The 14,700-nt window shown below is 38.9% G+C and overlaps 1 protein-coding gene across 4 annotated transcripts in view; it reads right to left on the bottom strand.

Moving 5' to 3' along the window:
* The window catches only part of RB1CC1 (RB1 inducible coiled-coil 1), a 79,517-nt gene that overhangs the window by 15,707 nt on the left and 49,110 nt on the right, over positions 1–14,700 (bottom strand). For all 4 annotated transcript variants that reach the window (XM_077352421.1, XM_077352422.1, XM_077352423.1 and 1 more), the window contains 5 exons: positions 8,280–8,433; positions 6,849–6,957; positions 6,515–6,755; positions 4,594–4,648; positions 199–246 (listed from right to left, as the gene is read on the bottom strand). In XM_077352421.1, the coding sequence (XP_077208536.1) occupies positions 199–246; positions 4,594–4,648; positions 6,515–6,755; positions 6,849–6,957; positions 8,280–8,433 (607 nt within the window). The remainder of the gene's footprint in view (positions 1–198; positions 247–4,593; positions 4,649–6,514; positions 6,756–6,848; positions 6,958–8,279; positions 8,434–14,700) is intronic.

Below are 14,700 nucleotides of genomic sequence, written 5' to 3'. Positions count from 1 at the left end.
TAGAAAACTTAGGCCTATCTATACTCATGGAAACAAGTTTACCAGACAGAATTGTCCTAACATTCATTCTTCCTGGGAGAAATTTCTGCTCATCACCACATTTGTCAGGCAACATATTTTGAGGCTGCAAAGTGCTAGTTTCTATTTGACTATATTTTTGTTTTTGAACAGTGTTTATCATTACATAAATGTGCTTACCAATCTTTGATTAAGTCTCTTATTTTCCTCTTCTTTCAACTGCAGTGTCTAAAAATGGAAAGCACACAAAATCTTTAATTTTTAAAACCTTAAAAATGGTTCGCTATATATTAATACTATACCTGTTTACACAGGATTTCAATAAAGATACGTTTTTTAAATACCAGAAAATACCACATAGAAATTATGGCCTTAATCCACCATGCCAGATGAAAGCTTATAAACCCTACCACACTGAGTGAGAACTAGCTTCTGATATGTTAGTAACAATAAATGCATGGACAGTTTGGACCACCTATATATCAGGAACCCAATTTCCATAAGAATTTTTTCCACACCGGCTGGCAGAGCAGTCAACCATGGTAAGAAATCCTCAGAATTCTACATGTTTGCGGCCTCAAGAGCCATCTATATATGTGTACTATGATGGAACTGAATCTGAAGAACTTGTCATGTGAAATTGTCTCACAGTTGATGGCAGAAATCTGAGAACTGCATATAAAATGCCACATATCAAGTTGGTACTATGGGACAGCAGCCACTTGTGAGTATGCATGTTTGTCAGGAGGACAATTCCATCTTCTGCTCTTATTCTCAATTCTGAAGTCAGGCTCCCTATTTCTCTAAATCTGAGCTGAAAAACCTGCACCATGTATACTGGAAGTCAGTGCCTAAAATATGGATAAAATTATGTATCTATCCCAAAATAGGTATTTTCACACATTTTTTTAAAAAAAAGGAATATTAATGTAGTAACATCTGTGAGTTTCTATGGGGGAAAACCCCCTTCAAGGATCGCTGCCTTGTTGTGGCAAGGGGGCTTGCGTAGTTCAGTGAAGCTATGAGCTATGCCGTGCAGGGCCACCCAAGACGGACAGGTCATAGCTGAGGGCTCTGACAAAAGGTGATCCACTGGAGAAGGAAATGGCAAACCACTCCAGTATCTTTGCCATGAAAACTCTATGGACAGTTCCAATAGGCATAACGATATGACGCTGGAAGATGAGCCCCTCAGGTCGGAAGGTGTCCAATATGCTACTGGGGATGAGCAGACGGCTAGTACGAGTAGCGCCAGAATGAATGAAGCGGCTGGGCCAAAGCCGAAAGGACGCTCAGTTGTGGAAGTAACTGGTGGCAAAAAGACAGTCCGATGCTGTAAAGATTTTTATTCCATAGGAACCTGGAACGTCAGATCCATGAATCAAGGCAAGCTGGACGTGGTTAAACAAGAAATGACAAGACTGAACATCGACATTTTAGGAATCAGTGAACTAAAATGGACAGGAATGGGTGAATTTAATTCAGATGACCATCAGGTATACTACTGTGGACAAGAATCTCGCAGAAGAAATGGAGTAGCCTTCATAATCAATAAGCGAGTAGGAAAAGCAGTCTTGGGATACAATCCCCAAAATGACAGAATGATCTCAGTTCGAATCCAAGGCAAACCATTCAACATCACAGTGATCCAGGTCTACGCCCCAACCACTGCTGCTGAAGAGGATGAAGTTGATCAGTTCTATGAAGCCCTACAACACCTTCTAGAAGCAACGCCCAAAAATGATGTGCTTATCATCATGGGGGATTGGAATGCTAAAGTAGGAAGCCAAAAGATAACTGGGATAACAGGCAAGTTTGGTCTTGGAGTACAAAATGAAGCAGGGCACATGCTGGTAGAATTTTGTCAAGAGAATACAATGGTCATAGCAAACACTCTTTTCCAGCAACCCAAGAGACGACTCTACACATGGACATCACCAGACGGTCAACACAGAAATCAGATTGACTATGTGCTCTGCAGCCAAAGATGGAAAAGTTCTATCCAGTCAATAAAAACAAGACCAGGAGCTGATTGTGGTTCAGATCATGAGCTTCTTGTTGCAAAATTTAGGCTTAAATTGAAGAAAGTAGGGAAAAGCACTAGGCCACTCAGGTATGAACTAAATCATATCCCCGACGAATACACAGTGGAGGTGACAAATAGATTTAAGGAATTAGATCTGATAGACAGAGTGCCTGAAGAACTATGGATGGAGGTTCGCAACATTGTACAAGAGGTAGCAACTAAAACCATCCCAAAGAAAAAGAAATGCAAGAAATCAAAATGGCTGTCTGAGGAAGCTTTACAAATAGCTAAGGAGAGAAGGGAAGTGAAAGGCAAGGGAGAAAGAGAAAGATACACCCAACTGAATGCAGAATTCCAGAGAAAAGCTAGAAGAGATAAGAATGCCTTCTTAAATGAACAGTGCAAACAAATAGAAGAAAACAATAGAATCGGGAGGACCAGAGATCTTTTCAAGAAAATTGGAGATATGAAGAGAACGTTTCATGCAAAGATAGGTATGATAAGGGACCAAAATGGTAGGGACCTCACAGAAGCAGAAGAGATTAAACAAAGGTGGCAAAATTATACAGAAGAACTATACAAGAGCGAGCTTAACATCCCTGATAATCACAATGGGGTAGTGACTGACCTGGAGCCAGACATCCTGGAATGTGAAGTCAAATGGGCCTTAGGAAGTCTGAGTAACAATAAAGCTAGTGGTGGTGACAGCATTCCAGTTGAACTATTCAAAATCTTAAAGGATGATGCAGTAAAAGTGCTACACTCAATATGCCAGCAAATTTGGAAAACTCAACAATGGCCACAGGATTGGAAAAGGTCAGTTTACATTCCAATTCCAAAGAAGGGCAATGCCAAAGAATGTTCAAACTACCGCACCATTGCACTAATTTCTCATGCTAGCAAAGTTATGCTCAAAATCCTACAAGCTAGGCTCCAGCAATATGTGGACCGAGAACTTCCAGAAGTACAGGCAGGATTTCGAAGAGGCAGAGGAACTAGAGATCAAATTGCCAACATACGCTGGATCATGGAGAAAGCTAGGGAGTACCAGAAGAACGTCTACTTCTGCTTCATTGACTATGCTAAAGCCTTTGATTGTGTGGAACACAACAAATTGTGGCAAGTTCTTAAAGAGATGGGAATACCAGAGCATCTTATTTGTCTCTTGAGAAATTTATATGCAGGTCAAGAAGCAACAGTGAGAACTGAACATGGAATCACTGACTGGTTCAAAATTGAGAAAGGAGTTCGGCAAGGCTGTATACTGTCGCCTTGCCTATTTAACTTGTATGCAGAGCACATCATGAGAAATGCGGGATTAGAGGAGTCACAAATTGGGATCAAGATTGCAGGGAGAAATATCAACAACCTCAGATATGCAGATGATACCACTCTAATGGCAGAAAGTGAAGAGGAACTAAAGAGCCTGTTGATGCGGGTGAAGGAGGAGAGTGCGAAAGTTGGCTTGAAACTCAACATCAAGAAAACAAAGATCATGGCATCCGGCCCTCTCAATTCCTGGCAAATAGAAGGGGAAGAAATGGAGATAGTGACAGATTTTATTTTCCTGGGCTCCAAGATCACTGCAGATGGGGACTGCAGCAAAGAAATTAAAAGACGCTTGCTCCTGGGGAGGAAAGCTATGGCAAATCTAGACAGCATCCTAAAAAGCAGAGACATCACCCTGCCAACAAAAGTGCGTTTAGTCAAGGCTATGGTCTTCCCAGTTGCAATGTATGGCTGCGAAAGTTGGACCATAAGGAAGGCCGAGCGTCAAAGAATTGAGGCTTTTGAACTCTGGTGCTGGAGAAGACTCTTGCGAGTCCCTTGGACTGCAAGGCGAACAAACCGGTCAGTCCTAGAGGAGATCAGCCCTGACTGCTCTTTAGAAGGCCAGATCCTGAAGATGAAACTCAAATATTTTGGCCACCTCATGAGAAGGAAGGACTCCCTGGAGAAGAGCCTAATGCTGGGAGCTATCGAGGGCAAAAGAAGAAGGGGACGACAGAGAATGAGGTGGCTGGATGGAGTCACTGAAGCAGTAGGTGCAAACTTAAATGGACTCCAGGGAATGGTAGAGGACAGGAAGGCCTGGAGGATCATTGTCCATGGGGTCGCGATGGGTCGGACACGACTTCGCACATAACAACAACAACAATGGGGGAAAAAAGTGATTTAGCTGTAAATATTGGAATGCAACAGACAGAAACCCATGCAAAGTGCCCTCCCCTTAAGTTGTTGATATCTCTAAACAGGGAATAGACACTTCAGTTGGAGGGAATTTTCATTTGAGAGTCCTCCCAAAAAAGGGAGCAAAAATGTAGAGGAATAGAACTACCCCTTGCTGTGCCTTTCTTACTGATCCAGTGGTTAGCCATCAAAGGAAATGACAGTTCCCATATAATTCAGGCCACTTTGCTACTACTAAGAACAAACATTCACTATGATAATTGCATCAGCAATTAGATGAGAATACATTCATACATTAACATGCATACTGAGAAATCATAACAAGCTTCACAAACACTTAACAGGAGAGAATTACTCACTTTTTCTAACAACATGATCTTTTGTTTTTCTTCAGACAACATCTGAGCATTTTCACTAAAAAAAAAAAAAAGTCAAATTGTGAACAAGCATGTCTTTGGTTACTTGGCACAATCTTGGATCCAGAAATCTAAAAGTAGTAATGCACTGGTGGAATGGATCATTGCTGTTTGCTCCTTTTTTAGTAGCTTTCTTTTTCTCCCCAAAAGCCTGAGGACTGGGGAAGCCTTGAATACAACATGTAACATGGTACAGACAGACTGCAGCACAAAGGAACAACTGGAAATGGAGTTTAAAATGAACATCAATATTAAATTACTTGACATTCCAGGCGAAGTTTTTCTAAATTTATTGGATGTGCCACATATGCCACACTATCTATTTATTTATTGTATTTATATATAACAAGTTTCAGCAACTGATAACATTTTATATGATATTGTCTGATCATTTGTATAGTCGTGTATATTTCCCAAGCCTCCAAGTGATCTGGGATCTGAATCACCTTGTCTTTTATATAGATGTTTTGTTATGATTATGCCAATAAAGGTATTTGATTGATTGATTGATTTCCCAAGTGGTGGCATGGTTGCATTATACAAGGGTTTTTTTCTCGCTGCGAATTTAACCACTGTTCTCATACTAGATAAACTTGCTACGGACTTTAATCCAATCTGTAATCTAAACCAGGCTGGCCACTTGATAATACAGCTTTATATTTGGAATTGCCACCCACACCCATTTTCCATCTTGAAGAACTCTTTATCGTTGGTTGCTGCTCAATATACATTTATTTACCTGTCTTTTGCCACTCTGACAAAATTCTTTCTTCTAAATATATTGGCAACATTTCAAATAAGAAGTTTAACTTTGGAAGTATATTCATTTTTATTGCTGAAATTCTGTCCAACCACGAGATTCTTAACTTTTTCCATCTGGATAGAGCTGCTTGAATTACTTTCTTGGTCTTCTGATAATAATTCTTAAAATGGTAATTTTGTCTAGTCACATTTTCCCCCAGGTACTTACATAGTCATTTGTATTAGCAACACGTGATTGGTGAGACATTGTGAGACAATGTATCTCCATGTACTGGGATAAAGCATGGCAATCTGAGAGGGGGCCTTCCTGGCATCAAAACTGTAGAACTCTTCCTAGGAGTATTTGTCCCTTTCTGATGCTATTTATTTATTATTTTCTTTATATCCCACCACTCCCATAACATGGCTCATGGTGGATTGCAATCATAAATACACATTAAAACCCCCTAAAACAATAATAAAATTTTTATAAAAATCCTCCCCCCCGGGCCAGTGATAGCCTCCCCGCCAATATAACAGACCATATGATGGCATAGTGCCTTGGGGGCAATTCCAGGGTGCCTGATGACCTGGCTAGTCAGTGAGGGGCCCAGATCTAACCCACCCTGGTCTCAACCAAAGACCTGGTGGAAAAGCTCCATCTTGCAAGCCCTGCTGTCTTCCACTAGAGGGTGAAGCCTTTCATTTTGTGTTTCCTTAGTAATCCTTCATAGGTCCTATGTTTTAATTATTGTTCTCTATGCTTTTATATACGTATATTTGTTCTGGTTTTAATTGTTTTTATGATTTTATAATGCTGGTTTTAACAGACAGCTGTCTTGATGACCTGGATGGAGCAGAAAGGTGGAGTACAAATTTTGTAAATAAATATATAAAACACGGTAACTGATGATTCTTAATTGTTCTCATACCGTGGCACTATATATTGGGGAAAGAAGGCATATTTACAAAATGTGCATAGCAGGATTTGGGGGTGATCAACTTCCCCAACTACTTCCATGTGCTTTTCTACTGGTTCTAATCCAATGTTTAACTCCAAGTGCCTGATTTGTTCACTAGCATTCGGAAATATATACATTTGAACAAAACCTACTCAACTTACTTTACAGCCATCATGCTGGTTTCCATTGCAGAATCCATTTTTCCTTCTTCAGGTGCATCTGAAGTCAATCGTTCAGTGTCTGCTGTGAAATCTGCTGCACAAGCTCCAGAAGGTTCTGAAGTAGGAGCTAAGTAAGCTGATGGAATAGAACTACTACTTCTCAACTTATTAACTTCTTCTTCAAGTTTCTTCTTTTCTTCAAGTAAACGAGCTCGATCTTCAGAAAGAGTTTCTATCAGATCTAAGGCAAGCAAAGATTATAATTGAATATTCAGATAAACTGCAAAACAATTATTTGGATTTCACTTACATGAACTTACAATATTGTACCTACCCTTATCCCTTTCTTGCTGTTGTGTAACCATTTTTAATTTATCACTAAGATCATTTATTATATTTTCTTTTTTCATTTTTTCTCTTGTTAGAACAGTGTTGAAGGTAGTCTGGAAATACAAATATAATACTATTTTCAATCACACAAATATGAAGCATTGAAATAAAAATGTTGACTTCTACAACTTCCAAATTCAAACTAAAGCAGCTAAGAAAGCAAGCTACATTATTAACTACTTGAAACATTAGTCAGGAAATCTTTAATAAAGATTGTACTTAATAAAAAGGAATGCATCGCAATTTATATCTTCTCCAAAGCTGTATCACTGATCTGTCATTAATAGAGCATCATGACGTGTAGGAATCAGAAATCCACTGTTGTCAATGTCTCCTTTGGACATCACAAATACTTCTGAAATTACATTATTTACATTATTATTTATCTTAAATATGGAAAAGTAAAAATGTGTATTCAACACGGTAAAAATGAATGGGTGAGAAACATGAATCCTTAATTAATAAAAAATTAATAACAGCAGTGATTAGTTAGGTGTTCCCTCTAATGAAGCCAATGTTTACAGGGAGGGATGGTCATGAACTGCATCACGAACAAAGGGTGATAACAAATTTTTGGTGATTCGTGGTTTGCAAACTGCAGAGTAGCCTTGAACTTTCATGAGTTCTGATGCAATTTGTGGTGGTTCATGAAATGCAGAAATCAGGGGTTTAAATGGCTCAAAGCCATTTAAAGCTCTGCTTTTTGCTCTTCACAAAAAACAGCTGAGGTCACCGTTGTTCAAGTGTTTGAACTAAATGGCTTGGAGACTTTTAATCATTGCTTTCTGCTCCCTGTGAAAAGTGGCAGGAAGTAGAAAGCAGGAGTTTAAATGGCTCTGAGCCATTTAACCCCTTTCTACTTACCACCATGGTGGGCAAAAAGCAGGGGTTTAAATAACTCAAGCATTAATACAAATTGGCTTGGTTAACAAACTGGCATATCAGTTTCTGATTCAGCCATGAACCACAAAACTGTAGTCCATGCCTATCCCTATTTATGATCTAAGACTAGCTGTATTAGCCTTTGAAGGTAGTCATTCCTTTACAGATGAAACTAACAGGATACCATCAACATCTTCTGGAATTTTGAGGGATGACTTCTACTACTCAGCCTAGACCCCCCCCCCCAAGAAAAAAAGCAGCAGTTCCACGTTATTTTAATCCCCTTTGACTCCAAGAAGTACAGTATTTGCTGGCGTATAAGACTACTTTTTCCCTCTGAAAAAAATGCCTCCATGTGGGGGGGTCGTCCTATACGCCGGGTGCACTTCAGTTGGGATAGACATAGCTGCCCATAGTGGCCCATAGTACTGTATTTTGAGTGGAAATGTTGGGGGGCCGGCAAATACGGTATGCATAATCAAGTCCATTTTACCTGCTGTTCTGCAGTGAGTGATGTTCGAATGTTTTGCATTTCCTCATTTTTTCTCTTCTCATGTTCTTCAAGCTGCTCCAAAAACTTCTGTTTCTCCTCCTGGAGTTTTTCTTGAAGTTCAGCAACCAAGCTTGATGCAGATGATTCAGACGAACTTTAAATATAATCAAACAACTCAATATATCTAAACATACAGAGACAAAACCTCAATTTACCCCTTTAGCAGAGTAATCCTAAACAAGATTATTCCAAACAGAGTTATATAAGGTCCACTGAAATCTGCAGGCTTCAAAGGGTATAAACTCTATTTAGGATTGCATTGTAAATGCAGTCTATAGACATGCATAGTTTAAAGTACAACTGATAGTTTTATTTATTTATAATTTAATGACAAGAGGCTTGCTCAAGACCATCTACAAATTTATTACTGAGTTTGTATTCACACTTTCTATCTTGTGGTCTGAGTGGGTCTCAGATTAATGACTTTCTATCTACTCAGCTAGCTTCAGAAGAGATGTTGCCATTAAGTGCAATCACCTCATCTCCTAGTAACCTTGTATTAAATCAATATGGTGTCAAACTAGTGGCAATAAGAAAAACAGTTTTGTAAGAAATCAAAGATACATATCCACAAGCCAGATAAGTCAAAAGGAAATCCTCTTCATGTGAAAGACAATTCTGAAGTATCTGCTACTGATAGCTTTCCTACTCAAAGAACACAGCTCTGTCTAAGTAAAGCACTGCACATTTATGACCCTACAAAAGATACAAAATATTAAATGTTTACCAAAATGTGTGTCAATCTAGATATTTAAGGCAAATGACTGCAAACTAGGATAACCTGAAACAACCAGGAATAATTTACACACTTTTTGGTCCTTCCATCTATGTTGGGATCTCCCCGGAGAAGGGAGGTTGTGGGCCTGTGGACATCACACCAGCCCATGCTCTCAACGCCTCTAGTTGGGTTGGTGAATTAGGTTGGGAGAGTATCCGCCATGTTATGGGTTTTTAAGTCTTTTAATGGGGTTTTAAGACTATGTTATCCGCCACGAGACCAATGGGCTCGTGGCGGGATACAAATTGAAGAAATAAATAAAAAAATGAATCTTTTTTTTTTTAGGTGGAGGGCCCAAATTTCCAGCACAACTGCTGGTGCCTCCATTCAAACATCCCCTCATCCCAAGTTTCAAAAAGATTGAACCAGGGAGTCTAATTCTATGAGCCTCCTAAGGTGTCCTCATCCTCCATTATTTCCAATGGAAGAGGGGGAAATCGCTAAAAAGCAGAGACTGAAGATAAACTAGAGCCTCTGCAGTAGGGGGGGGGAGGATTTTTGCAGAACCAGTACCACTGCATCAATGCCAGCTCAACAAATTCAAGCAAGGATTTCTTTGCAAGCCTAGAACAGTCAGTGTGTGTATAGAGTGCCCAACAGAACCAATGCCACTCCAGCAAATCCAAGATTTTTGTCCCCAAGCCCAGTGTACTCAGTGCATGTCCAGAGTATTGAGCTGTATCAGTGTAATGTACTAGTGTCCAGCAAAACTCAGCACTTTCCCTTAAATGCTTCCTTTTTACACTCCATTGAAAACAATGGAAGCTTGGGTACCATCTTTGAGCACTCTGTACATGCACTTATTCTGCTGGGTATTCTGTACGTTTGCTGGCTTTCATTTCAATACCCATTTGCTTGGATTTGTTGAGGTGGCATTGTCACCGTGGCACTTGTTCTTCTGGGTACTCTGTACATGCACTGGATTTGCAGGGCTGGGAAAAATCCCACTACCTTCAGTTTCCACTGGTTTGACATCAGTCCTTTTTCTTTTCTTCTTCTTCTTCTTCTTTTTTTGATGTTTTCCCACTACCACTGGAAATAAGGCAGGATGGGGGCACTTTTTTTTGGGGGGGGGGCATAAAATTAGTCTCCCAGTCCAATATTTTTGAAATTTGGAAGGTCTTTTGAGGGGAGCAGCAGAAGCTACACTGAAATTTTGGTGCCTCTACCTCAAAAAACAGCCCCTCCTTTAAACCCCTGGGTAACTCAGATGGATTCCCCATTGGCAATAATGATCCCATAGGGATTTCGGGGGGGGGGGACCCAAACTTGAATCCCATATTAGTAGTGGAATTCAAGTTTCTGGCTGAATTACAATTGGGGGGGGGGTTCAATACATTAAAATCCAAAAAAATCCCCACCAACTTTTGAGTATACCCATAGACTGTTCACTACTGAATTTCATGTGTGATTAAAGTGAAATCAATCAAATAATTTCAGCTTGTTCCTCCTCAGTAAAATTATCCTCTCAAAAGGCAGTATCAAAAGGCAGCTCATTGACTGTATCTTCTGTTATAATTCAACACATTTCCTTCAGGAATCTTATTGCAAAATTTGGTGTTCAGGAACAATTTAATCCTGCACATTAGATATTATGTTCAAACAATATCATGGCATTCAAAGGGAAGAGAACTTGGCATGACCACACTTATCACATGTTGACGTGTCCATGACTTATAAACTGCCTTGATCCTATCAGGTGAAAATGTACTATTTTGTTTTAAAACCAAGTATTTTAAGCAAATGAATGCTATCTTATGCAACCACTTGAGAGAAAATACTCCGTCAGTACAAGAAAAAACTAATTAAATGTTCATCTGTACACTAAAGGCTGTTGCACATTAGCTTCTTTCAATAACATTAACAAAAAACTCTGTTCAACTACAATGCCTGTAAATTTAATTATATTAATACATGATGATAATTAATGTCGCAGTGATATATGTCTCTACAGTGGTCCCTCACGGTACTACAAACACACCTGAGAACAGGAAGAATTGCCTGATTGATTTCTTCTTCTATTGCTGCATTTGCCCTTAAGATTCTGACTTATCTGTCTTTTCCTTGTCATTTTTCACCACCTTCAATAGATTACTTAGATCCATTCATAGTTACATAAAAATAATGTTCTTAACTTCTAGCATACTGTTTCTGGAGCTTCCTTCATCATGTATACTGCTTGTACCTAATCCAGAGCTGATTAAGAAAGACATTTGCCCATTAATGGGTACTGCTTTACAAGTTTCCTTAATGGCATTTCTGAGTTAAAGTTCCCAGGCCTGTGGTCACTTCCTGAGAGGAGACATTATTTATTTAGTTGATTTCTACACCACCCTTCCATATGGCTCAGGGTGGTTTACATACAACATCATAGGGGGATACATGGAACGAGTCAACATACAACATAGTCAATATACAACAACAACAATCCAACAGTGGTTCTAAACCACAACTTCAGTGAACCCAACAATAACAACATAACAAGAACAGAAATGTAGCTGAACCCCCTAGAGAGGTCAGACTGCTTCAGGCCATGGAAGGGATGTTTGAGGGGGGACCTGTGGTCGCTCTCAGACAAATGAGCAATCCCACATAAGTTTCTCTGAAATTCTGATCTGAAACATTCATCACTGATGTATCTAACACTTCAGACAGAAAAACTCTAGAACAGAAGTCTGACTTTATATATATATATATATATATATATATATATATATATATATATATATATATATATATATATATATATATATATATATATATATAATCTTCTCTAAAGAATGCTGCAAGGTACAAGTTAACCTTGCAAACAAAGAAAGTTCTTGCAGCTAAAGCAAGACCATAAGTTGACTGTGGTGCAGACTACGAATTGTTAATACTGAAAATAAGAATAAAGCTGAAAAAAGACACCAAAACATTCCTAGTGCCAAAGTACAATTTAAACATCATTCCTGAACAGTTTAAATACCATATAAAGAAGAGATCTGAAAGACTAAATTCAAGTGAATGTGAACCAAAAGAACAATAGGTTGAAACCGGAGATTATCAAGGAAGAATGTACAAAGACCAAAATAAAGAGGTTTGATTGATGACTGATGAAACTGATGAGAAACAAAAGTAAAAGGTAGTAAAACCAGAAATCTAAAGGCAGTGTTCCAGCCATTCTAACATGTAGACAAAGAACTATCAAAATAACCAGTGTAAAGAAATAGAAGAGATCAACAAAAAAGGAAGAACATGAAAACACATTAACTGAACAGTGCAAAGAAACAGAAAAGATAGGAATAATACACTGAAGAACTATGCAGAAAAGATGAAAGAATGACAGATTCCATCAAAGAAGTAACTCTGGAAAAAGAATGTATAATTTTAGGAAGTAAACTGACAGCTCTAATGAGAACAATTGGGAGAAACAAGTCTCCAGGAGAAGATGGGATATCAGAGCTATTTCAAGCTCCAGAAATAAAGTCAATCAAAATCTTAACAAGAATGAAAACTGGTAGAATTTTAATATGCAGATCACATCACATCACTGGTACAGAATAGTGAAGATCTGAAATAACTACTGATGAACGTTAAAGTGGATTTTGTCAAAGCAGGATTATAAACTGAACAAGAACAAAAGTTATGACTACTGTGGAATTCCACATCTTAAAGGTTGATGATGAAACAAACTGTCAAAGATTTTTTTTATTGCTTGGCTCCTTCACCAACCAAATGGGAGACCACAATCAAGAAATTAGGAGACTGACACTTGGAAGGGCAGTCAGAAATGAGCTAACAAGAACCTTACGTGTAAGGATGCATCATTGGTAGCCAAGATAACTCATACCATAGTATTTCTTGTTGCTATATAAGGCTGTGAAAGTTAGACAATGAAGACAACTGACAGGAAGAACATTTTCATTAGAAATGTGGTCTTCGAGGGCTGTATTACAGACAACATATAATGAATCATTATAAAGACAAATAAGTAGGTTCTAGATCAAACGGGAAGGGTGGCATGTAAAGTTGTTATTATTACAAATCAAGCCTGTACTCTCCCTAGAAGCTAAAATGACTAAACTAAGGCTGTCATTATGAGAAGACAAGAGTCACTGAAAAAGGCAATAATGTTATGCAAACTTGAAAGCAGCAGGAAAAGAGGAAGACCCAACGTGAAAGGGACCTGAGCAAGCATGTTAATAGGGAGTTTCAACGATTATTAATTTATAGGATGGCTGTAAATCAGAAACAAGTTGACAGCACTTAATACACATGCACATGCACATACACATGTCTGAAGGCTTCAAACAGCTTCTTCTGGTCTAACAGCAAGGCCTTGGTCATATAACCGGAGAGCGGGACCTACAATGTTGTCATCTTGTGTCCCTGCTCTCTAAACAGATTCTATTAAACTCCTCCTAGCTGAAGAGATCCTGGATTTGTGCTAAAGTCTTGGCTCAATTGCGAACTAAATAATTATCAATAAAGGAAATCCCTTAAGTTTAAACACTTATTACCGTACACGTGTTCAGTCCAAGTGCACCACAGCTGCAGTGCCGGTAGACAGAGTGGTTGTTACCCCCTTCCCGATGCAAAAATCACACCACCATTACAGGAAATGGGAGATCAACATGCCCAATCTTTATCTCTGTCTTCCCTTACCATACTCAGTTATCTCTAACACACCTGGTCAATGCACAGAAGATGGACTAAAAGTGATGCTAGAGGTGGGCATAAGTCTCTTGCTCAGTGCAACGTCTTTAGGGCTGGGCATGAACGTGAAAATTTAGGTTCAGTTCAGAGTTTGGGGTACCCCTGACCCAAAAGGCCAAAAAATGGTTGCCAGCCATTTCACCGATAAGTTTCATTTATCCTGACTTCAAAATGGGGTGTGTGGGAGAAAACATTGTTTAAATGGCTGCCAGCTATTTAAACCTAACAGTATACAGGTGGACCTGTCAAATTATTAGGTTTAAATGACTGGAAGCCATTTCACTGATCAATTTCACTCCCTCCCAACTTTGAAGCAGGTAAAAGTTAGACCTATTTATGGATTTTTTGGCAGCTTCAAACTGTACTTGCTTGCTCCAAACTGCACAGGTTACATGCTAAACATTTAAAACATTTTGCAGGTAATGGAGTTTTTGTTCTAATTTCTGCTGTTTAAGACAGCCAGTCATTTTCCTAATGAGAGTATCATCTTGAAGGTTTCCAACAGCAGCTACTCACTGAGGAATTTTAAGGGTCAAAAGCTGAAATTAGGGATCACTAGTTCACTGCCACATAATTCAAGCTGCAGTTTACTAGAGTTGGAAGTAATAAATACATTGTTATAACATTTCAAACAAATTGTTGTACTGTACTATGAAAGTTCAAATGTAAACCACCCTGAGCCATGAGGGAAGGTGGTGTGTGTGTGTGTGTGTATGAGAATGCTGAGTAACTCCAGTCTGAATCCACTTATATTCCAATGGAGTTAACTCTGCATAGGATTTCACTGTTACGTTATATGGTCTAAGGTTTAATACTGATGAACATCTGCAATGGCACTGAGATGAAGGAACTTACTATTGCACGTGGCCCTGTCAAACTTCACTA

The sequence above is a fragment of the Paroedura picta genome, chromosome 9, assembly GCF_049243985.1.
Source record: "Paroedura picta isolate Pp20150507F chromosome 9, Ppicta_v3.0, whole genome shotgun sequence".
NCBI lineage: Eukaryota > Metazoa > Chordata > Lepidosauria > Squamata > Gekkonidae > Paroedura > Paroedura picta.
The sequence above is the reverse complement of the archived record's forward strand: the minus strand, read 5'-3'. Positions and strand labels throughout refer to the sequence as shown.